The sequence below is a fragment of the Equus quagga genome, chromosome 13 (assembly GCF_021613505.1).
Source record: "Equus quagga isolate Etosha38 chromosome 13, UCLA_HA_Equagga_1.0, whole genome shotgun sequence".
Classification (NCBI taxonomy): domain Eukaryota; kingdom Metazoa; phylum Chordata; class Mammalia; order Perissodactyla; family Equidae; genus Equus; species Equus quagga.
In genome coordinates this window covers 35,192,310-35,218,124 of record NC_060279.1, presented here as the reverse complement: position 1 = coordinate 35,218,124, position 25,815 = coordinate 35,192,310, and the positions used below count along the sequence as shown (strand labels likewise).

Here is a 25,815-nt window from a genome sequence, read left to right as displayed (position 1 = left end):
TAGATAAATGAGCTCTGTCACATCTATTTCTGAGCTTGAGATTTGCAGATGCTGCAGGCTACTCTGAGTAGAGCTACGCCATTATCAGATGATAGGCCTCCTATGTTACCTAGATATAAACCTTATACAACTTTTACTAAAGTATATAATGGAATTCAGTGCATAATCATATCCAAAAATATCTTTTGTTCATTTTTTTCAAAGGAAAGATATACTTAAAACAGAAAAGCAAATTTTAAGGATATTTGAGAAGATTTGTGTTATGAAATACATGTGAATTGTGTACTTTTTTCAGTTCCTCAGACGAGATATACTCCCTCTATTTAGTGGGTCTTCGCGTGTACTGTGTTCTCTTTTCCAGGGTAACTCCTAATCTTCCTTCAGAATGCAGGTCTGTCATCACTTTCCGGGAATCCTTCCTTGATCGATGGACCTTGATTTGGTCCATCCCTAATATCATTTGTTACCATAGCACTGTGTACTTCCAAATTCAGCTTGCACGACAGTATTAACCGGTTTGTTTGTATGAATCTTTTCATTCACACTAAACTCCACCAGGACAAGGACTATACACCTCCTTCCAGACTCTTAATTTGCTCTACCTTTATATTCTCAGCTCTTAGTAAAATGCCTGGCATATAAGTAAGTGCTCAATAAATATTTATTTAATGAATGAATAAATGAACAAACTTTAAGAGACTAACATTTTCTACAACACACATCCTAATATTTATTAAATTTAACTTAAAAATAAAATTTGAAAGAGAGGGACAGATTTGTACGCTTCTTTCTGTGGCACCACGTGCTTGATAAGCTCTGTGTAGTCCATAACACCCACTTGCAACCAACCATATGCCATGAACCACCCAAAACATGACCCAAACTGAACTGGGCATCTCAATACCATCCACCCCAACCCTGTGTTGTCTCCCTTTGTGAGTGGTTCCACTTTCTTTCCTCCTGGTCACATTTCTTTGTTTGATTAATCCTGATTACTTCCACGCTATCTTTGTTATTTTCACTCCTCTCCATTCTCACTGCTACTGCCTTTGTTCAGGTTACTAAAGTCATCTGCCGCCTTGTCTCATCACTCTCTGATACATTCTCCAGTGAATCTCATTGGAATTTAGGAAATTTTTCTAAATGCCATTTTAACCACATTGCTCTCATGTTGAAAATCCTTCACTTGCTTGAAAAACAAACCAAATTGTTCAGTATGGCACACATCATCAGGGCTTAGCAATTTCTCCTGCCTTGTCTCTTTTCTATTATTTGGTTCCTAAGCTTCAATACTCATTTCTTTCATATAATACGTTTTTATATAACTTCCATCTGTTTTAACACTAACTTTCTAATATATTTTACTGGGTAGTAAGGCAAATACTCCATTACTCTTTAGCAAAAATATGTAGAATCTTATGCTTTTATTTTTTCATATAAAATTTAAAATAAATATGTCAAATCTACCTGAATTTTCTGTAGAACTAAGAGGCTGTTCCTCAAAATATACCCCCAACCCCCTCTGCCTCTCTGTGCATGTGATGCAACTGATCCTTCTGTTTCTAGCAAGAACAAAGGAGGTGATCTTGGCCGTCTAGTTACCTTAGTCCTTGATCTGTTTCCGTTGCAAGTACAGTGTCTGTTTTCAGGCTGCAATAGCTCCCCAGGCAAACATATCACTCTGCTAAGAGAGAAGTTCTCGGGTTAGGGTCATGTGACCAAACGCTCTTGCAGCCTGAAACTCAAGAAAACCAGTGTTAATAAATAATTCTCTAGTTAATTATTACATTTTGTATGTTCTTATTTATATTTATAGTATTTGCAGACATGTTCTATATTTCTATTATTTTTCTTCTGCTTATGTTTTGGGATGTGATTTTGAAGCAATGTTATCTGCTTTCTTTTTTGATGGACTTTTAAATTTCTCTTCGGCAGTTGGATCCCTTTGTTGCTTTCCAGCATGATAATGAATTTATATATCTTTTTTAACAGTCTTTTTTTTACTATGCTTTTTGGTGAGGAAGATTGACCCTGAGCTAACATCTGTTGCCAGTCTTCCTCTTTTTTTCCCTCTCCAAAGCCCCTGTACATAGTTGTATATCCTAGTTGTACATCCTTCTAGTTCTTCTATGTGGGATGCCACTTAGCATAGCTTGACAAGCAGTGCTAGGTCGGGGTCCAGGATTCAAACTGGCAAATCCCAGGTCACCGAAGTGGAGCCTGCAAGCTTAACCACTACGCCACATATTTTTAATCATTTTAAGTATTTTGGAGATATGAGCTAAATATTTGTGCTTTCTGCTACCTTGGTTTAATCTAGTTTTCTATCAACATCATAATTTAGCCAACTTTTCTAACTGATTCCATTTTCTATTGTACTTTTATGATCAATAAGATATGATTTGAAACTGACTATGCCTTCCTTTCTTTTCATCTCCCTCCTCAGATTTTGGTGAAGTAATATAGAATTTAATTCTTTGATTATTATTAACTTTTTTCTGAAATATTAAACAAATGTGTTAAATTTTATGAGTAAATTTTAAACAATTGTTTAGAGTTAACTTTATATTTCTTTTCTCATTTCTTAAGTTTTTCACTCAGGTTAATTTTTGGTTTTACACAGATAATTTGTTTCATACAGGAGGGAGTTATGTGGCATATTCTCTGAGTTTTTGAATGTTCACATATGGATTAATTATATCCTTATCAGAGAATCATAATTTTCCTGAATAAAAAATTTTAGGATTTTTAATTCTGAAATATTTCCCTATAACATTGCACATGAGGTATCTGAAGCCAGTGCCATTCTCTTCTTTATAAACGGTATTTTGTCTTAAACTTTGTAAGATTTTTCTTTATCCTTAGAATTCAGAAACAATATCAGGATGAGACTCAATGTGGACCTTTTGCAATAACTCTGATCAGTGTTCTGTGTGTCCACTCTATAATAAAAGTCACAATTTTCGGTTGGATTTTGTTATGTTTTCTCCAAAGGACTTTTATCTCTGAAAGCTTAGTTTTTCGCAAATTTCTTGGCACAAGGTGGACTCTGACTGCATGTCAGTTGAATGAATATATGAAAACCAAACAAAGGAATGGCATTTCAACTGCCTTTGGGCTACCACAGCAAACATCAATGTGAAAAACAAAAATAAAGAACCAGCATAGTAATTAACTCTCCCATGAACACTTCAGTGCCCTAGAGTCACTTCCCTGCCTCCAAAGAAACTCCTCTCTAGTTAGACACTTCCAAGGGGACACCAGTGCTCTTAGGTCATGAGCTGTGAAGGGAAGGTTGCCTGACTGTCCTTCATACTCAGAGTGAAGTTTGCTCACCCACCTGTAGACACACTCAACACACTTGAGGTAGGAGTGGGGATCCAAGACCCCTGTGTTCCTTCCAGATCCACTCATACAAAATGGGTGAAAATCTACCTGCCTCCCAGCTCCTCACTTCCAGGTCAGGCTCACTCATGGACCCCCATCAACAGTTTCAATTGGTCCAACCAGGAAAACTGAGAAAAAGGGCATTTTCTCTAGTTTATCAGATAACCTGTATTGCTACTCCTGCTCCTTTTTCACTATGGGTTATGGGGATTTGCCTGTGAATTATACAGCTACTCTCAGGATGCCTAGTATCTTCTGATAGTGATTTTGAGGAGAGCAGAAAGAAGAGACAGAGGGGAGACTGAGGGGACAGGGAGAGCAGGCAGGGCAAGTGAGAAGAGTTAAGGTACACTACAAAGATAACAATAATGGGTAAGTAGAGAAAAACAGAGAAGACCAAGAAGAGGGACAAGGGGAGGCCAGGAAGCAGATGAAGGGAGAAGACCACAGAGAGATAAGGAGTGGGGAGACTCCTGGAAAGGCCGCTGGGCACCATTGAGGACCTTCCATCACTTCTTTTCACAGAAGAAGATGTTTATAACCCAAATGTAGACTTGATTTCTCAAGGTCAAAAGGTACTGAATTTTCCAGCCAGACCACAGACTACAGACTTCGTCATAAGCCAGGAGGACACAGACAAGAGCAGGAAGAAAATCTGGAAGCCAGACAGTGGGAGAGGTGGAGGGGAAATGAGAGACCCTGTGGGAAGCCTGTGGCTGAGGGAGGCAGTGGGGTTTCTCTGAAAGGGAAGAGGGCAGAGGGAGAGGTTTATCTGTTTGTGTGGCAAGGGAAGTTAGATGAAAGTGCGAGAGGGTTTGGAGGGGAGCAGACATCTGAGTTCTGAGGGCAACTTGTCCTGCTGAGGCATCTTCACCAAACAGAGCTTCAATGCTGCTCCTGCTGCTCCTGCTCTTCAAGGGACTTCCCTGCCATGGAGCAAGCACAGTGGGTAAGAAGGGCCCAGATGGAAAGATACTGAGGTTGGGCACAGCAGGGTGGAGAAGTTCTGGGGAGGACCTGGGGGAAGAGAAAAATGCTCCTCCAGGATGCCCTTGGAGTCTGCCTGACAGACTACTCCCAGGCAAAGTGTCCTTGCCTCCAGTCTCAGTTTCTGTCTCGAAATTTGGGGAGAGGAAGCTGGTCCGGGGGAAGGGGATATGGGTATACGTATAACCTGTGTAACCATCTCCATCCTTCCCCTTCTATGCGAGCTTCTCTTCTCTCATCCTTTCACAATCTCTCCGCTGCTCATTCCTCTCTCTCAGCTCCCCTGCTCCTAGGATTCCATCATCCAGCAGCAGAAGAGCCCCTCTCCTACCACTTCATCCAGATCTCCTCCTTTGCCAACCACAGCTGGGCATACACCCAGGCCTCAGGCTGGCTGGGCGAGGTGGAGACTGAGGCCTGGGACAGTGTCTCGGGCACCATCCGCTTTCTGAAGCCCTGGTCCCACGGCAACTTCAGCAAGGAAGAAGTGAAGAACCTTGAGGCACTACTGGAGTTGTACTTGCACAGTTTCACTACGGAAGTGCAGGTCTTTGCCAGTCAGTTTCAGTTTGAATGTGAGTTTCTTGTCCCAAGCTGGTATTTACCTGAGGGCTCTGACCATCTGCCAAAGGGGAAGATGATGTATGGGCTCTGACCTTCATCCAACCTCCTGATCTTACTTCCTATCCTGTTTGGCTCATGCTGTCTCCTCTGTCTCACCCACCACCACTATTTCCATTCTTTCCCTCACCCTACCACACACACAGAAGGGCCTACATGTACATATCTCTTCAGACCCCTGAATATACCCTCATTTTCTGGCTTCTTGGAATAGTTTTCTCCTTTTGATCTTCTGCTCACCATCCCTGGCCTCAGACACAGCCTTTCCAAACCAGAACTCTTATCTCTTTTCTCCCTGGCCTGAGTGTTCCCGTGCCCAGGCCTAGACCTCACCACTCCCAACTGGGCTTTTTGAGACCCATTTCCCAGCTTCCTAGCAGCCTTCCCAACTAGCTCATCCACGTTAATTATTTCAAAATACCTTTATTACCTTCACATTTTCTTCCCACAAATTTCCTCCCCTTTTCCCACCCTAACTCTGGTCTCCTATGTAATTTCCCAGCAAATTTTCCTCCCCTTGAATCTTTTGCTTTCTAGATTGTTTACTTTCCCTCCTTGGAATTCTTTCCATATTGATTCTCTCTTCTTTTTCCACCTTCAGATCCCTTTGAGCTCCAGGTATTATTTGGCTGTCAAATGCGTGCAGGGAAACCCTCAGAAAGCTTCTTAAATGGGGCATATCAAGGATCAGATTTCCTCAGTTTCCAAGGAAATTCCTGGAAGCCATCCCCAGGAGCAGGGAGTCGGGCTCAGAATGTCTGTAGGGTGCTCAATCACTACCGGGTTATTAAAGAAATCGTTCAGAGACGTCTCAGTGACACCTGCCCTAGACTTCTGGCAAGTCTCCTTGACGCAGGGAAGTCAGAGCTGGAACAACAAGGTGAGCCTAACCCTCTCTCCCCTCCTATTCTTAGTGCTTTAACTCTTGTCTTTGAGTTTTCTACTTTATAATTAAAGGCCAATAGGTGAGATGTGTGGGTTCAGGATTATCTCTTAGACAAGAGAAAGAAGTGATTACTCACTCTGCTAAGGCACCCTGAGTCAATGAACTCTGGCCTAGGGTGCCCTCCTAAATTCCTTTTCTCCTCATCTTCTCATCGTTAGTGAAACCAGAGGCTTGGGTGTCCAAAGGCCCCAGTCCTGGGCCTGGCCGTCTGCTGCTGGTGTGCCATGTCTCTGGCTTTCATCCAAAACCCGTGTGGGTGATGTGGATGCGGGGTGAGCAGGAGCAACCAGGCACTCAGCGAGGTGATGTGCTGCCCAATGCTGATGGGACATGGTATCTCCGAGTAACCCTGGATGTGACGTCTGGGGAGGCAGCCGGCCTGACTTGTCGAGTGAAGCACAGCAGTCTAGGAGGCCATGATATAATCATCCACTGGGGTGAGAAAGAACTGGGGCCCAGCTGGGAAATGATAATCTTCCCATTGTCCTAGGGCTAAGGGGTGGGGAGCTTGGGAAATGGGTAGGAAAGCTGTGCATGAAAGGATAAAAATGGGAGAATCAAAATACAGAATGGTGGAGAATAACAGCAGTTAAATTTCAAGACAATGGAAGTAAGGGATTAGAGGTACAAAAGAGAAAAGACAGAGGGACCTAGTCATTTGGTGAAAGAGAGAGGGGAGGGGGCAGATCATGGGCATAGACTCAGGAGCAATTGAAATGAGGGCTCTGGAAAATACAGATGAACACCGTGGGAAGGCCCCACCCTTGTGGAATGAGAAGCATTAACTTGTAGAAAGAGAGTTCTTTATGGATTAACATCCTTGTTTTATCCCCAACTAGACGGAAACTCCATCTTGCTGATATTGATCTGTTTGACTGTAATAGTTATCTTGGTCATGTTGGTTGTAGTTGACTTACGGTTTAAAAAGCAGAGGTGAGTCTTTTCTAGTTCTATTTCTTCATCTTCTTATCAACTCACTCTTCTTTCCTCTCTCTTCTTTTTCTCCTTCCCCCTTTCTCTCTGATTTGCCTTCTTTGAGATCCACATTCTCTTCTTTTCCCACAGCTCAAATCAGAACATCCTTTATCCTCATGTACCCAACCCTGCCTTTTCCACAAGAACCAACACTCGAGACCCCAGGAGTTCAGGACATCTGCTCTGCTTGGCACAAGACTTGTGGATCAAAAGCAAATTCTTGAAGAATTGGAAAACAAGCCTAAAGCGGCTCTGGTGACATTAGTTGTACTTTACACATAAAATCCTCTTCTGCTTCTTCTTAAACATGAGTCATACCTACAGAAAAAAGCATGATTTTGTTAGAACAGCTTGTTCTAGCAGAAATCCTGAGCCATTTTGGAAATCTCCTTTTTATCTTCCAGCATTTTCTTTCTGCTTTGGCCACATGTTCATTACTCTAATTCAGATGCCTCTTTCTCATGGATGCTTCCCTAGATTACCCAATTGAAAGCTCTTCTGTATTTCCAAAATTGGACTGATCTTCCTAAATACACTCATCTTTTCCTACTTTCAACAGCAGTTATGTAGGTTTTTCTCTTCTCTTTTCTCTCTGTTGCTTGAAAGCAGGATTTAAGTGTTTGTATCTGTTACGAAAAGCCTTACCTGGATTCAGGGCCAGCTTCATGGGCATGTGATCTTTGCAGTTGTTGCTATCTTGAAATTCTTAGTGATTTTTGAAGAAGACATACTGCATTTTCATTTTGTACTGGCCCCACAAATTATGTAGCTGGTTTGACCTGAATGGTATATTTCTCAATAAATGTTGATTGAAATAAACTTATTGTCAAATTAAGTGATGTTATCATAATCCGTTACCTCTTTGACATCTTTGCGTCATTTGGCTGTGTTCTTATTAAAACTCTTTCTCTCTCCCTGTGTCTCTCATCTCAGATATAGGAGGCAGGTAAGTGTTCAAACTTCACAGTGATTGAGGTGCTTATGCATCTTCAGAGATTATTAAAAAAAATAACATATGCGATGTCTCCTGTCAGAGTGAGGATGGGGTTGGGATGGTATTCCGAATTCTCTGAGATTGTGTGTGATTATGTGTGTCTTTGTGGATGCACATATTCAGGGAAGAAATTCATATTTGAGCAGTGGAGAAGAGGACATGGTGGTGGAGGATAATTTTGATGGTCAGAGCCAAGGCAATGAAGGAAAACAGTGATCAGATGCCAGCTAAACTATATGTTTGCTTTTCTTTGTTATTGGTTTATTACTATAATAATCATGATTTATAGTTCGATTTCACTTTGCTTTTTAAATATGGCTTTTTAAAATTAATTGCCTTAATTGAGATATATTTGATTAACACTGTTGGAGAGCAGGAAGTTGTCAAGGTTCAGAGTTCATACTGATGTCCAGCCAACACCTTCCCTTTGATGGGATAATGGAGCAAATTGTGTAGATTTTTTTAGCAGAAATTTATAACTTCCTATGGGGCATTTTTAAGTTAACAGATAGGGTTTCATGATCGCTTATCAAGATGTACTGTTACCCATGAACAAAGAATTGGGGCCAGCCCTTTCACTGTGAGTCCATCGCATTCTGTATGACATGTTCAGACAGCCTATCTGGAGACAGCCTGCCAGAGTCCAGAGAAGAAGGCAGAATTTTAAGTAGCTGTTTGGACCAATAAATGATGAATGCCAAGGTTCCATTACATGGTAGAATGCCACAAGGGGCAACCTCTAACAAAATGAAGAGATTCAAGTAGAGAAACTTTAGTTTCTAGCACAGATGTGCAGTGAAATATATTTCTGACGTTTCCCATTTGAATGAATTTTTCCCCACTACACAAATTTTTTGATCACAATAATTCCTGAGCTCCTAATCTGGCTCAAGCTAACTTCTCTGGACCCATGTCCAGTCTTTCCTCTATTGTATATTATGCTTCTGTGACACTAGACTTCTTTTTCTCCCTCAATTATACCAAGTTTCTTCTCAGCTCAAGGCCATTATGTTTACTTTTCCCTCTGCCTAGACTATTCTTCACCTGGATCTTCCATGGTTTATTTCAGGGCACCTTTTAGTTCTCAGATCAAGTGTCACCCTCATAGAGAGGACTTTTCTGATCAGTCTAGCTAAAGTGGCACATTCTACCTCAGACATATTCTATTCCAATATTCTTTAATTATTTATTTTAAATAGTAATTTAGTTGAAATGATCTCTTTTGTTTTTATTGTCTTTTTCATCTAAAATATATGCATGGTGACATCACAGATTTTATCTGTCTCGATCACATTTGTATTCCAGTGCCAAGATTATAGCCTGACATACAGTAGATGATTAAAAGTATTTTTGTTGAATGAACAAATGATATAAACTTTAACTTGACAGAAGAGGTTTTAGAGACACCAGTCTCTATGTGATAGGCCATAGATTTTTAAGTACTAATATCTTTCCAAAGTACTAGTGTCACTGAAAGATGTACGTAGGCCATTGATATTATTCAAAGATGGTAAAATGATCACAATCAGTTCTCTCTTTCCTTCAAGTTATTGTCTTTATAAACATGGCAAGATTTCAAGATATGGATATGAACTTATGAAGGAGGGAGGGACTCTCAGAAGATTTCATCAGAGTCCTTTACACCGCAAGTGGCAAGCCCAGTTCAACATAAAGTGTTACTCTGGGTTTCTCTGCTGTTGCATTTTCGTGATCTTCAGGGAATCTCTTAGGGAAAGATGACTGCTGGATACAGTGATTTTCAGGAAACTCTGGGTTCCTGAACACAGTCATCTAATGCTTTCTAATTCCACTCCTAGCAAGGTTTGTAGTTGAGAAGTGGGCATACATTTGGGTGAGGCACAAGACATAGCCCCAGAAAAAGATGGATCTGGGCTTCCTGCACATATGCATCTCACTTCTCCATGAAATTGGCATAGATGGGTTCCAAATTCCCTGAAGGCATACAATCTTGTTGCCAGGCTCAACGAGATTTGAGTCCATTTTAAATATTGCTTCATGGGATTGTCAGAAAAGTTCTTTGTCATCCCTTTAGTGTAGATCTTTGGGCTGAGTAATTTAATCAGAGTTCCTGGGTAAGGATCTAATGTTTAAGAGAAAAATGTGTCACTAAATCATCCCAGAACCAAGATGTCACCTAGTACTGTTAACCATATTATTCTGACTGGCACTGTGAATCATGGGGCTTATTGCTTTAGAGGGCCAGGGTGATTTTTTCAACAGTTAGGAATAACACTTTCCATTCCTGCCAGCTATAAAACCAGAAGGTAGCCTGCTTTGCTGACAGCACAAACTTGGAGCTTTGCTGTATTCTGTTATGCACACAAATACAATATAAATGATAGGAGAAGGGCTTGGAAAAAGAGGTGGAGGGGATATTCTTGGTTGTTGTTAAATTTCTCTAGGAATGTCATTAATTGCTGGAGTGAGGCTGCAGTAGGACTGATGAAATCAGAATATGCTGGGGCCAAAACTCAGAGGAGCACAGTAGCCATATGTCCTTGACAAACCGTGGCCTTAGAGAATGTCTATCTGATTTTTTCTGCCTAATGAATGAAGTAAGCTGAGGCTGTGAAAGACTTGATTAAGTGGAGTGACATAAACTGAAACAAAGTTCCAGGCCTCCAAGTATATCACCTCAGATGAAGAAAGATATTTTCTCAACACCTGCCCTGGAGCCTGTGTTCAGAGAGAGAGAGGTATTGTTAAAGGCTTCTTCAGGTTACCCATAGAGGGTGCCTATGGATCTTTAGGATTTATACTTTACTCTGAAGGAATTAAAACTAGCTTGTAATTTTTCTTCATTGATCATTTTCTCATTTTTACTTTCTTCTGTAAGTAGTCTCATCATTTTATTAGTCTCTCACGATCAACATTTTCTTCTCTTTGCTTCATCATTCTTCCTGAATAGCCAGTCATCAAAGCCTCCTTTACAAGTTCTCTTAAATTCCATTCGCTTTTCCATGGTCCTGATCTAAGTGTGAACAGTCTTCCAAGAAATGTATACAAATGAATGACCCCATTATCAATGTGTAATAAGGACCACATATTGAGCATCAGCTCAATTATTACCAAAAATAAGAGAAGTACCTATTTCATGGATAAAATTGATTGAATAATAATTTTAAAAAAATATTTAAATGGAGCCTGCTGGAGGCCTGACACTTTTCTACATACTTTATACATATTAACTCATGTAATCCTCACAACAATCCTGAGGCAGATACCATTATTCTCATTTTATAGATGAGGAGACAAAAGTCACATAACTAGTAAATATTGTAAGCACTTTTCCCCCCAAATCCATGCTTTAACCAATACACTACACACTCAACAAGTAATTATTGGAAGACTGCCATGTGATAGATGCTATGATAGCTAATGAAATACAGCAGACACAAGAGTAAAATATTCTTACACAAAGAGCTTACCTGGTAGTGGAGGGCAGGGAAGACAGGCAATAAGTAAATAAAAATACTATATGTAAGGTGATGGCATATGCTACAATTATGAACTGAATCAGGGGAAGAGGACCAGAGAGACAAACAGGCTGTTATCTCAAAGATGGTGAACAGAATGGGCCACTCTGAGAAAGTGGCTTTTGAGAAGAGACCTAAAGCAAGAAGAAGAAACAAGGCATGCAGTATCTGGGGGAAGAGCACTGCAAGGGAAGGAACTGCAAGTAAAAGGAGCATTATACTAGGTGTGTTCTCAAAACTGTCAGAACTCCAGCATAGCTGGATTGCAGTAAGTGATGGGGAACATAGTAGGAGATGAGGTCAGTGAATTGGAGTCAGATCATAAAGGGGCTTTATAGGCCATTGCACAGGGATTGAAAGTCATTGGTGATATTTGAATAAATATGTAGCAGTTGTTAGGGGAAAGGAGATGACTTCTTAAATACAAGTCTTAACTAGCCTCATCATTGGATGACTACAAAATGGAGCACAATTGTATCTATACCCAAATTACAGTGACCCCTATATGCTTACCTACACTGTACAACCTTAGCCCTACTAAAAGTATTCTTCATCTATACTAACAAACCGGTCATTCAGCATGGGTTGCCAAGTGGCATCTGACTTGGCTTTTCCTCTCCAGTTCATGCTTTCTTTTGCCAACTGTCTGCTGCCCACAGGGTTGCTTGGAGCAGTTTCACAGCTTCCACAGCTGCTAGCACACAAAATAAGATGATGATATCGTCTCACCTGTTTCTTTTAAAGCTTCTGACCAATTCTTAGGTGCCTTTATGGAAGGAATTCTCCATACAGAGGCATAGGGTATGGCTTACTCCTCAGTTCTTTGTCTCATTTGATATCCAGTCCTGGAAGCTGCTTTACTTCTGTTTAATCTAAAGCCTCTTGTGTACAATAACATCAGCTCTCGCTCTTCCCTATCTCTTGGGATTCAATAAGGAATATCTTACCTTTTCCTTCAGTTTCAATTGGCTGGCCAAACTAACTAGATAATTCATGGCAGCAAATGAAATCATATAGGTTGCAAAGGATTGACATAAACTCAATTTGAACTCAATACGTTAAAACACCTAGAAAGTATTCTCAATCTCTGTCACTATTAAAAGTATCCCCAAGTAGCAGTACCTTTGCTTACCACTAAAATATCATATGTGCCCCAGAATCCAGATTCTACATTTAAAGAAAAAAGGGAAATTCCTTTAGGGGAGGTAGATGCTTCCATTTTCTGTGTCAAAAAAAAAAAAAAATCTAACCTATCAATATTCTTCAAGTGAAGAACAACAATGATCTTCAAAATATGAAATAAGAGTATATAATTACAAAGCAAAAGAGGTCTGAATGTTATAGCACATGTTTAATTTTTATTGATTTTAATAAGGAGGAGTGTAACATATATATACACCTTCTGCTAATTATAGTTTCATTTGTATGCATGACTGTGTAAGCAGGCAAGACTAAACAGAGGAAATAATAAGCCAAGCAATCATAGAAATGGCATACATTGAATCAAATACAGGAAAGATTGTTTACCAGAAATAATCATCTATATAACAACCAGATGGAAAAGGGATCCTACAGTTAATCATCACAGATGGTCACACACAATAGTAAAACACAAAGAAAGTTCAAAAGTGTGTTCCAACATGATGAATTACTCAAATATTCTAAGAAGGATAATTAACAATGCAAATTAAATCTTTATATCCTAAAAAATGTATACTCTGCATGTCTCTACTAATTATACTAAGAACTTTTGTGTAATAACTGTGGTGAATACTATGATATACAAATTTTACTAACACTAACAGAATAAGTAAATACATGGCAATAATTGTATAATAGCTCAGGGAATGACAGCTCCTCATAAGCTAAAACATGATAGTTTCTGGGGAAGATATGGTGTTTAAAAATTAAAATCAATACAGAAAATATAGACTTAAAAATTCCATGGTGGGGCCAGTCTGGTGATGCAGTGGTTAAGTTTGCACATTCTGCTTCTGTGGCCTGGGGTTCGCCAGTTCATATCCTGTTTGCGGATGTATGCACTGCTTGTCAAGCTATGTTGTGACAGGCATCCCACATGTAAAATAGAGGAAGATGGGCACGGATGTTAGCTCAGGGTCAATCTTCCTCAGCAAAAAGAGGAGGATTGGTGGCAGATTTTAGTTCAGAGCTAATCTTCCTCAAAAAAAAAAAAAAACGTTCCATGGTAAAATATTTAGAATTTTATGCTGAGCTAAATCTTCATTACTTTAGTCATTATCCTTATCCATATTTTCATTCTTAGTCATCTTCTACCTCTATTTTTATTATAGGAGAAAATATAAATAAAAATTAAAATGCTATGACTTTATTAAAGGAGAAATACACAAACACACACATATAGTTAATAAAAACTCCTGGTTAATTTTCCTCTAGGATTTGTCTTCCTAATGTTTCATTAATTTCTCTAATTTCATATATTTTAGGCTTTATAATTAGTTGTGTATTTAATGCACAAATACATGGAAGGATTGTGATTGTTTAATGTATGGAGGAACACACTTTGATATATTCATGTTGTTACTAAAATGGCTGTAAATTAGTCCAAATTTTGGTGAGATTTCTCATCCACAAACAAAAGCCTAGATGGGCAATAGAAATATACATCAATAGGTTCAACTTCAAATTCAGTCCAAGGAACTAGGCAAGGAACAGATGTGCAGCTATCCTCTCCATTGTCCTCTTTCCCCCTGAAAACCTCTATTCAAGAAGAGTGGTCAGAAATGAAACCCTAGAGGAGTGAGCCTCCAGATAAATTATGGTCTTATAGGTCACTCTGAAACTTATTCCTTTTCTCTCAAGTTGATGGGAACCGATGGGAGGTTTTGATCTGAGAAGAGATATGATCTGACTTGTTTTTCAAAGAATTATTCAGACTCCTGGTTGAGAATAGACTTAAGTACGGGGTGGAAGTAGCCAAACCAATTTGAAGCCTTCTGTAATAAATCAAGAAAATGGTGATAGTAGTAAACCATAGTGCTAGAGGTGGAGGTGGTGAAAATAGACTTGAAACTGTGTGTCTTTTCAAAATAGAACTAATAGGACTTGATGACAGATTTTATCTGTGGTGTTAGAAAAAAAAATGAGTCAGGAATGACTCCAGGTTTTCCTTTGGAGAAGCTAGAATTCCATTAGGAATTACAACCAACTAAGACAGATAAGATTATGGGAAGAAAAGATTGGGAGGCCAAACTGAGAATTTGGTTTAGGACATTTAATTTGAAATGCCTGTTATGATTCAGAATGAAAACGTCAAACAGGCCATTGGGTTCAGGTCTAAAATTGAGAAGCATCCACACTAAAGACACTTATTTGAGAGGAATAACGAAAAGTTTAAAAAATACTCTACAATGGTGGAGATAGCCATATGAACCAATAGTTGGAATACAATGCTATGATTGCTAGTCAGAAGCCAGTATTCTGTATTGTGGGTTAAGTTGAAGGCATTAGGAAGGAGTGGCCAGTTCTTCCTACAGGATTACAGGACAGACCTCAGAAATTCCATTTAAACTTTGAGTTGAAAGATGATTGGTAGGTACATCAGGCCCACTCATGGGGGAACTCCAAACTGAGGAAGTGAAGGCACAGAGATAGACATTTCAGTTTTGAATGTTGTGGGGATTCTGGGTATTTGGAAATACCTGAAGCATAAAATGCCATTCAAAGTGTGGTGCAAAGATGAGGATGAGACTAGGAAACATTTGTTACTCATTTGTGACAAGTATAGAAACTGAAAATAAATGTTAGGAACTTTTACGAAAAATCAGCAGAGTAATTCTTTGTATATTAATCTAGTAGTAAAACAAGAAAAGGTCATGTGCATCCTTTTTATTTTGTTTTTGAAATAGCTCATTTTCATTGTATTTTACAGAATCGTTGGTACATAATAAATTTGGGGGAAAATTGGTCTTTCACCTCAGATTGAGAAGTGCAGACATAGAATATGAGGAAGGGAGCATGGCCACATATGAGACTGGACATAAGGAGGACATACAGGCCTTAGCACATCGTGTTGCATTATTTGGATGTGGTCTCATAAGAAACGGAAGCCCATGTGCTTAAAAAAACCTTCTCAGAAAAATTTATCTCAAGCATGTGTCAAAATTTACTAACGTACTGGCAAGAAAATCAGCAAGGTGACGAAACAAAAAAGTGCAAGTTTCAGGGATGTAATAGAATTGGAGGAGTGATAAATTTGGGAAACAGAATACTTACAAAGTAAGGGTGATTATAATTTAATTTTACAGTTTTAAAATAGTGTCGCGGCCAAGTCCTTCTTTTAGACAGGAAGTCTGTAGAAGGATGATCTGAGATGCCAGGTGTGCAGACATTAGGTCAGAAGAAATAAATAAATAAATAAATGAAGCAAATGATTGAGACACAACTTTGCCTAAATTGAAATAGCATATTTTCGCTCCCCAAAAACTAAAATGAAAGCATAAAACTGTGTCAAATAGAGATGTGAAAGAATACAAATTCTGATTTTATGCATTACGGGGGATTTTTGCCCCTGAGCTGTAAATAAATATACTGATGACAAAGTACAGCCATTTCTTACTTCGAGTATATTTTATTTTATTGTTTTGACATGCAGAAGAGATTTTGGTAGGGATTTTAGAAAGATTGCTGGGTCTGAAATGTAAAGGATGGATGTAAGGGGTCAATAAAGAGATATTTTCAACAGCTACTATGTAAACCAAGAAAGGACTGAACTAAAGCAATAAGTGAAGATAAGTCTTGGTTACACAATCTAAACAAAATTAGAAGTTAAATATACACATCATTGGAAAAAAAAAAAAAAAGCCAGTCTGCATTAAGACAAAGAAGAATTATTCTCTATAGAATTTTCCTTAACTCTTCCTTGAAATTTGACTAAAATCGTGTCAACAATTACAACATAGTCTCAGCAGTCACTGTGATGGAATTCAGCGGAGGCTCTGAGCCTGTACATGGGCCCACAGTAAACTGTGCATCAGGACCATCTTTATGGGACTAGCACTATAGAAGAAAAATTTGTCTTTAAGGGGCTCTAAGATAACAGGCTTGAAAGTATCAATGGAAGCAACAGAAAGTTAAAGATCACTTTGGATTTTGCTCCGATTAAAGATATAAAGAAGGGAATAGAAGGTTGGGGATACGTTAAAAGTAATTTTCCAATTACTTCAATTGAAGCATTGCCTATGATAAAGATGATGGCCCTTATTCTTAAGAAAAGTAAGAATTGTTCACTAGAAAAGAAATAATATTTAATAAATAGGCTTTTAGGAATAAAAGTGTCAGGAGAAAATTAAAAAAAGCTAAAAGCATCTTAACTATTTCAGATAGAAATTAAGGAAATATAAAGCATCGAAAGAGAACTGGTTACAGTAATTAAAATTATCATGTGTCTACATTAGTCAAAAATATGAGAAAAGTTTAGATTTTTTTCCAAGAAGGAGGCTGTATCCACAATTTAAAAATGATCACTACCTAATAAATGAGTCCCCTCACCCAGAGAATGGACTTTTAGTATCTGGATTAACGTTTCAATTGAATGAAGCTTTGCTCCAAATGAATTCTCAGTTCATAAGAGGTTACCTATCAACCTAAAGCTGAAAACATAGTAGCTTTCTGTCTCAATTTCTCTGTGTATCCAATTTTGCCTGAAATTATTGTGTCTGAAATGACCTGTACCAAAAATCTTGGACATAGATTTAAGATGTGTCTATTTTGAAAACATTGTTGAGGGTTGCTTTATTTGGAATTTGGAGGGAGGGTTCTCCACTTTCCACTTAAAGATGATAGTCTGGAAGGAAAGAAAAGTTCTTGGTCTTCACCTTGCATTTGTTTTAGAAAATATTATAACTCTGACATTCTTTATTTACTTATTTAAAAAATACAACCACCTGGTATACCCCCTTTATCTTACCAAAAAACAAAAACTCTTCACTTTTCTGAGAATAGGCATATAGAATCTATGAACACATGATATTTATGCGGCAGTGAAGAAGCCATGCACTTCTCTTTAGAAACAAGATATTGGGTTAAGCTCACATAATTCAGTTACTGCTTGTGGTTGAGTGCTGAATAATTTGTCACAAGATGCAAAGGGACTACAGGGAGGAGATAGAAAGAGATCTTTGTGGTCTGAAAGACTTGAACCACAGTAAGAACCAACTTGACCTAGTTGACATAAACTTTCCATTTAATAACGGCAGAAAGCATATTCTTTTCAAGAGCACAAAGAGCATTCATTGAGAAAGACCATATTCTGAGCCGTTAAACAAATCTTAATATATTTAAAGAGATTGGAATCATATGAAGAATGTTCTATGATCACAACACAATTAAACAAGAAAAGAATAATAAAGAATTTTCTGATATTCTCCATATATTTGGAAATAAGACGTGCTTCTAAATAATCCAGGGGTCAAAGACAGGTTAAAATGAATATTGGATAATATTTTGAATTAAAAATTTAAAAAAATGAAACACAACATATCCTAATTTGTGGGATGCAGCTAACAGTGAGTAAATTTCTAGCCCTAAATACTTAAATTAGAAAAGAACAAATATCTAAAATCAATGATTTAAGCTGCCACCTTAAGAAATTAGAAAAAAAGAAGAGCATGCTAAATCCAAAGGAAGCAGAAGGAAGGAAATGCTGTTTTGATCACTGTAGCTTTGTAGTATGTTTTGAAATCGGGGATTGTGATGCCTCCGGCTTTGTTTTTCTTACTCAGGATTGTTTTAGCAATTTGCAGTCTTCTGCTGCCCCACATGAATTTTAGGATTCTTTGTTCAATTTCTGTAAAGAATGCCCTTGGGATTCTGACTGGGATAGCGTTGAATCTGTAGATTGCTTTAGGTAGTATGGACATTTTAACTATGTTTATTCTTCCAATCCATGTGCATGGAATGACTTTCCATCTCTTTATGTTGTCGTCCATTTCTTTCAAGAAAGTCTTGTAGTTTTCATTGTATAAATCTTTCACTTCCTTGGTTAAATTTATCCCAAGGTATTTTATTCTTTTCGTTGTGATTGTGAATGGGATTGAGTTCTTGAGTTCTTTTTCTGTTGGTTCATTGTTTGTGTATAGAAATGGTACTGATTTATGCATGTTGATTTTATACCCTGCAACTTTGCTGTAGCTCTTGATTATTTCTAGTAGTTTTCCTATGGATTCTTTGGGGTTTTCTATATATAAGATCATGTCGGCTGCAAACAGCGAGAGTTTTACTTCTTCATTGCCTATTTGGATTCGTTTTATTTCTTTTTCCTGCCTAATTGCTCCGGGTAACACCTCCACTACTATGTTGAATAGGATTGGTGAAAGTGGGCACCCTTGTCTTGTTCCTGTCCTCAGAGGGATGGCTTTCAGGTTTTGTCCGTTGTGGTTGTCAGATGGGTGCTCTCTACTAGTGCTGTGCAGAGGCTATCGCTGAGGCTTCTGTGAGACTGTAGAGTTTCCCCCCTGGGCCACAGAGCCAGGTCGCTGGAACTCCACCCAGCCCCAGTCCTCTCCCCTAGGATCTCGGGGAGCTCATTGCCCTAACTGGGGGATAGCCGGATACCTTGAGTTCAGTGGCAGCTGGTCGGCTGCTGCCCTGCCTGAGATTCTCCTCTTTGGGACCCTCCCAGCGTTGTGGATGCTGGGAGGGGCCTCTCTGCTAATGGCAGGCAAAGATCCTGCCTGCTGCCCGGACAGGCCTTCAGAGTTTCTCCCCCAGGCCGCGCAGCCCGCCAATGGAGCTCCACCCAGCCCCGGACCTCTCCCAGGAGTTCTCCAGTAGTCGCGAGCCTCTCCCGGGCTAGAGCCCGGTCAGTGGAGCTTGCCTCCGCAGCTGGCGGGCTGGCATACCATTTGGGAGAGCCCTCAGGTGTTCTGGAGGCTGGGGGGGGGGGGGGGGTGTCTCTCCGATAATGGTAGGCAAAGACCCTGCCTGCCTGGGGCGGGACTTCAGAGTTTCTCCCCCAGGCCTCGTTGCCAGCCGCTGGAGTTCCACCCAGCCCCGGACCTCTCCCAGGAGATCTTTGGTAGTCCCGATCCCCTCCTGGGCAAAAGCCTGGTCAGAGGAGCCGATGGCGGCAGCTGGTGGGCCGGGGCACTTCTTGGAATTCTCTCCGGGGGCCCCCAGGCGTTGAGGGTGCTGGGCGGGGCCTCTCCGATAATGGCAGGGAAAGACCCTGCCTGCTGTCGGGACTGAACTCCAGAGTTTCTCCCCCGGGCCGCGTAGCCAGCCGCTGGAGCTCCACTCAGCCCCGGACCTCTCCCAGGAGATCTCCGGTAGTCCCGATCCTCTCCCGGGCTAGAGCCCTGTCAGTGGAACATACCGTGGCAGCTGGCGGGCTGGTGTGCCATTTGGGAGAGCCCCCAGGCGTTGTGGAGGCTGGGTGGGGCCTCTCCAATAATGGCAGGTGAAGACTCTGCCTGCGGCCGGGACTGAACTCCAGAGTTTCTACCCGGGCCGCGTAGCCAGCTGCTGGAGCTCCACTCAGCCCCGGACCTCTCCCAGGAGATCTCCGGTAGTCCCAAACCTCTCCCGAGCTAGAGCCCAGTCAGCGGAGCTTGCTGCGGCAGCTGGCAGGCTGGCGCGCCGTCCGGGAGAGCCTATTTTCTGCTTTTTTAATATTAGTTAAAGCTTTTATTTTTCCTACTCTCTTCACCATGTAGTGTGAAAAATTTTTTTTTTTTTTTTTTTTTTTTTTTTTTATTAATGTTATGATGGATTACAAGCTTGTGAAATTTCAGTTGTACATTTTTGTTAGTCATGTTGTGGGTACACCTCTTCCCCCTCCGTACCCTCCCCCCACCCCCCCTTTTCCCTGGTAACCCCCGATCGGATCTCCTTCTCAATATACTAATTTCCACCTATGAGTGGAGTCATATAGAGTTCGTCTTTCTCTGACTGACTTATTTCGCTTAACATAATGCCCTCGAGGTCCATCCACATTGTTGTGAATGGGCCAATTTCGTCTTTTTTTATGGCTGAGTAGTATTCCATTGTGTATATATACCACATCTTCTTTATCCAATCATCAGTTTCTGGGCATGTAGGCTGGTTCCACGTCTTGGCTATTGTAAATAATGCTGCGATGAACATAGGGGTGCAACGGACTCTTGAGATATCTGATATCAGGTTCTTAGGATAGATACCCAGTAATGGGATGGCTGGGTCATAGGGTATTTCTATTTTTAACTTTTTGAGAAATCTCCATACTGTTTTCCATAGTGGCTGTACCAGTTTGCATTCCCACCAACAGTGTATGAGGGTTCCTCTTTCTCCACAACCTCTCCAACATTTGTCGTTCTTGGTTTTGGATGTTTTTGCCAATCTAACGGGGGTAAGGTGATATCTTAGTGTAGTTTTGATTTGCATTTCCCTGATGATTAGCGATGATGAACATCTTTTCATGTGTCTATTGGCCATATTCATATCTTCTTTTGAGAAATGTCTGTTCATGTCCTCTGCCCATTTTTTGATCGGGTTGTTTGTTTTTTTGTTGTTAAGCAGTGTGAGTTCTTTGTATATTATGGAGATTAACCCTTTGTCGGATAAGTGGCTTGTAAATATTTTTTCCCAATTAGTGAGCTGTTTTTTTGTTTCAATTCTGTTTTCCCTTGCCTTGAAGAAGCTCTTTAGTCTGATGAAGTCCCATTTGTTTATTCTTTCTATTGTTTCCCTCAACTGAGGAGTTACAGTGTCCGAAAAGATTCTTTTGAAACTGATGTCAAAGAGTGTACTGCCTATATTCTCTTCCAAAAGACTTATTGTCTCAGGCCTAATCTTTAGGTCTTTGATCCATTTTGAGTTTATTTTGGTGTGTGGTGAAAAAGAATGGTCGATTTTCAATCTTTTGCATGTGGCTGTCCAGTTTTCCCAGAACCATTTGTTGAAGAGACTTTCTTTTCTCCATTGTAGGCCCTCTGCTCCTTTGTCGAAGATTAGCTGTCCATAGATGTGTGGTTTTATCTCTGGGCTTTCAATTCTGTTCCATTGATCTGTGGACCTGTTTTTGTACCAGTACCATGCTGTTTTGATCACTGTAGCTTTGTAGTATGTTTTGAAATCGGGGATTGTGATTCCGCCGGCTTTGTTTTTCTTGCTCAAGATTGCTTTAGCAATTCGTGGTCTTTTGTTCCCCCATATGAATTTTAGGATTGTTTGTTCAATTTCTGTGAAGAATGTTCTGGGGATTCTGATTGGGATAGCGTTGAATCTGTATATTGCTTTAGGTAGTATGGACATTTTAACTATGTTTATTCTTCCAATCCATGTGCAAGGAATGTCTTTCCATCTCTTTATGTCATCGTCAATTTCTTTCAAGAAAGTCTTGTAGTTTTCATTGTATAGATCCTTCACTTCCTTGGTTAAGTTTATCCCAAGGTATTTTATTCTTTTCGTTGCGATGGTGAATGGGATAGAGTTCTTGAGTTCTTTTTCTGTTAGTTTATTGTTAGTGTATAGAAATGCTACTGATTTATGCACGTTAATTTTATACCCTGCTACTTTGCTGTAGTTGTTGATTATTTCTAATAGTTTTTCTGTGGATTCTTTGGGGTTTTCTATGTATAAGATCATGTCGTCTGCAAACAGCGCGAGTTTTACTTCTTCGTTACCTATTTGGATTCCTTTTATTTTTTTTTCCTGCTGAATTGCTCTGGCCAGCACCTCCAGTACTATGTTGAATAGGAGTGGTGAAAGTGGGCACCCTTGTCTTGTTCCTGTCCTCAGAGGGATGGCTTTCAGCTTTTGTCCATTGAGTATGATGTTGGCTGTGGGTCTATCATATATGGCCTTTATTATGTTGAGGTACTTTCCTTCTATACCCATTTTACTGAGGGTTTTTATCATAAATGGGTGTTGGATCTTGTCGAATGCTTTCTCTGCGTCTATTGAGATGATCATGTGGTTTTTGTTTTTCATTTTGTTGATGTAGTGTATCACGTTGATTGACTTGCGGATGTTGAACCATCCCTGTGTCCCTGGTATAAATCCCACTTGATCATGGTGTATAATCTTTTTGATGTATTGCTGTAATCGGTTTGCCAAAATTTTGTTGAGGATTTTTGCATCTATGTTCATCAGTGATATTGGCCTGTAGTTCTCCTTCTTTGTGTTGTCCTTGTCAGGTTTGGGGATCAGAGTGATGTTGGCTTCATAGAATGTGTTAGGGAGTTCTCCATCTTTCTCAATTTTCTGGAACAGTTTCAGGAGAATAGGTATTAAGTCTTCTTTGAATGTTTGGTAGAATTCTCCAGAGAAGCCGTCTGGTCCTGGACTCTTGTTTTTGGGGAGGTTTTTGATTACCGTTTCTATTTCCTTACTTGTGATTGGTCTATTCAGATTCTCCATTTCTTCCTGATTCAGTTTGGGGAGATTGTATGAGTCTAGGAATTTGTCCATTTCTTCCAAGTTGTTCAATTTGTTGGCATATAGTTTTTCATAGTATTCTCTTATGATCTCTTGTATTTCATTGGTATCTGTTGTGATTTCTCCTCTGTCATTCCTGATTTTATTAATTTGCGCTTTCTCTCTTCTTTTCTTGGTGAGTCTGGCTAGGGGTTTGTCAATTTTGTTAATTCTTTCGAAGAACCAACTCTTTGTTTCATTGATCCTTTCTATTGTCTTTTTTGTTTCAATATCGTTTATTTCTGCTCTTATTTTTATTATTTCCCTCCTTCTACTGACTCTGGGTTTTGTTTGTTCTTCTTTTTCTAGTTCTGTTAGGTGTCGTTTGAGGTTGCTTACGTGAGCTTTTTCTTGTTTAGTGAGGTGAGCCTGTATTGCGATGAATTTCCCTCTTAGGACTGCTTTTGCTGCATCCCAAGTGATTTGGTATGTCGTGTTCTCATTTTCATTTGTCTCCAGATAATATTTGATTTCTTCTTTAATTTCTTCAATGATCCATTGTTTGTTGAGAAGCGTGTTGTTTAGTCTCCACATTTTTGCACCTTTCTCTGCTTTTTTCTTGTAGTTGATTTCTAGTTTAATAGCGTTATGATCAGAAAAGATGCTTGATATTATTTCAACTCTCTTGTATTTATTGATGTTTGCTTTGGTTCCCAGAATATGGTCAATCCTTGAGAATGTTCCATGTGCACTTGAGAAGAATGTGTAACCTGCTGTTTTTGGATGAAGTGTTCTATATATATCTATTAAGTCCATCTGGTCTAATTTTTCATTTAATTCTATTATTTCCTTGTTGATTTTCTGTCTGGATGTTCTGTCCATTGGTGTTAATGGTGTGTTGAGGTCCCCTACTATTATTGTATTGTCGTTGATGTCTTCTTTTAGTTCTATTAAGAGTTGCTTTACAAATTTTGGTGCTCCTGTGTTGGGTGCGTATATATTTATAAGTGTTATGTCTTCTTGGTGGAGAGTCCCTTTTATCATTATATACTGTCCCTCTTTATCTTTCTTTATCTGTTTTACTTTGAAATCTACCTTGTCTGATATTAGTATAGCGACACCTGCTTTCTTTTGTTCATTATTAGCTTGGAGTATTGTTCTCCATCCCTTCACTCTGAGTCTGTGTTTGTCTTTGGGGCTGAGGTGTGTTTCCTGGAGGCAGCATATTGTCGGATCTTGTTCTTTGATCCATCCTGCCACTCTGTGTCTTTTGATTGGGGAGTTCAATCCATTTACATTTAGAGTGATTATTGAGACGTGGGGGCCTACCACTCCCATTTTGTGTCTTGTTTTCCGGTTTTTTTCAGTTTCCTTTGTTTCTCGTCCCATGGTTTAATCTGTTCTGATGTAGAGCTGCTACTCTCTGTTGTTGTCCTTCTACTTATCTCCTCTGCTCTTGGTTTTGTAGCCCCTTTCCTTTTTTGGATTTTTCAGGAATGAGGGTTTTCCTGAGGATTTCCTGAAGAGGAGGTTTTGTGGCAATGAACTCCCTTAATTTTTGTTTATCTGGGAAAGTTTTTATTTCTCCATCGTATTTGAAGGATATTTTCGCTGGGTAGAGAATTCTCGGCTGTAGATTTTTGTCCTTCAGATTTTTGAATATATCATTCCACTCTCTTCTAGCCTGTAAAGTTTCTGCTGAGAAATCTGCTGATAGCCTGATGGGAGTTCCTTTGTAGGTTAGTTTCTTTTGCCTGGCTGTCCTTAATATTTTCTCCTTGTCGTTGACTTTTGCTAGCTTCACTACTATATGCCGTGGAGTTGGTCTTCTTGCATTGATAAAGTTTGGAGATCTATTGGCTTCTGTCACCTGAAGATCCATCTCCCTCACCAGATTTGGGAAGTTCTCGGCCATTATTTCTTTGAATAGGTTTTCTGCCCCTTTCTCCTTCTCTTCTCCCTCTGGTATACCTATAATCCTTACGTTGCATCTCCTAATTGTGTCTGATAATTCTCGGAGAGTTTCTTCATTTCTTTTAAGTCTTGCTTCTCTCTCCTCCTCTGCCTGCAACAATTCTATATTGCCATCTTCCAAATTGCTAATTCTTTCCTCCATATTATCAGCCCTACTGTTCAGAGCATCTAGATTTTTCTTAATCTCCTCTATTGTGTTCTTCATTTCCAATATTTCTGTTTGGTTCTTCTTAATCGTATCAAACTCTTTTGTAACATAGCTCCTGAACTCGTTGAGTTGTCGGTCAGAATTCTCTCTTAACTCATTGAGAATCTTAATGATGGCTGTTTTGAAGTCATCGTCATTTAGGTTATACATCTCATTTCCTTTGGGATTGTTTTCTGTGTATTTGTTGCTTTCTTTCTGTTCTGGAGATTTAATGTATTTTTTCATATTGCTTGATGTTGTTGATTTGTGCCTCCGCATGGAAATAGAGTTTAGTTGCTCCTTTCACTTGTTTCAGCTGCTGCGGAGGGAGGAGCAGCTGTTTATATTTCACCAACCAGGAATCCTGTCCGTAGTTGCTAACTGGGCCTGGGCCCCTCTTCGTAGCCACAGTGGCCCTTTGGATTCCCTCCTCTGCCGTGGGGGCCGTCACAGGGGGGCTTCAGGCTGCAGGTGCCTACTGTTGCAGCCCACCTAGATGTGCTCTCTCCTTGGGGTCTGCAACAGTGTTATGGGCTTTTCCAGCAGCCAGGGGTGGGATCACTTATATTTGTCGCTCCGTTGCTGTCGGCACCCACCAAATCTCACTTGTCCTCTATAGGTCGCAGGATAGCTATTGGCATCTTCTACAGTCTGTGGTTAGTACACCTAGCTATGCTGCTTTTGCCCTGGGGTCTTCCAGCCTTGTGGCTGGCGGCTGGGTGCCTTCTATTGGTGCTGTGCAGAGGCTTTCCCTAAGGCTGCTGTGAGCCTGTAGGGTTTCCCCCTAGGCTACTAAGCTGGGTCTCTGGAACTCTCTCCAGCCCCAGTCCTCTCTGAGATCTCCAGCAATCCCTAGCCTCACGGGGTGGGCAAC

General features: G+C 39.9%; 1 protein-coding gene across 2 annotated transcripts; it reads left to right on the top strand.

Annotated features, from left to right (window-relative positions):
* The first annotated feature begins 4,163 nt into the window (after window positions 1-4,163).
* LOC124250588 (T-cell surface glycoprotein CD1e, membrane-associated-like) lies at window positions 4,164-7,683 on the top strand. Of its 2 annotated transcripts, none has more exons than XM_046682610.1 (6): window positions 4,164-4,336; window positions 4,653-4,949; window positions 5,597-5,875; window positions 6,100-6,378; window positions 6,781-6,874; window positions 7,007-7,683. In XM_046682610.1, the coding sequence occupies exons 1-6, from the start codon at window positions 4,276-4,278 to the stop codon at window positions 7,173-7,175; spliced, it is 1,179 nt and encodes a 392-aa protein (XP_046538566.1). In that variant the 5' UTR covers window positions 4,164-4,275; the 3' UTR covers window positions 7,176-7,683. The 2 variants fall into 2 exon arrangements, with proteins under 2 accessions (XP_046538566.1, XP_046538565.1); XM_046682609.1 differs by having other exon boundaries at window positions 4,599-4,949.
* Window positions 7,684-25,815: the final 18,132 nt, after the last annotated feature.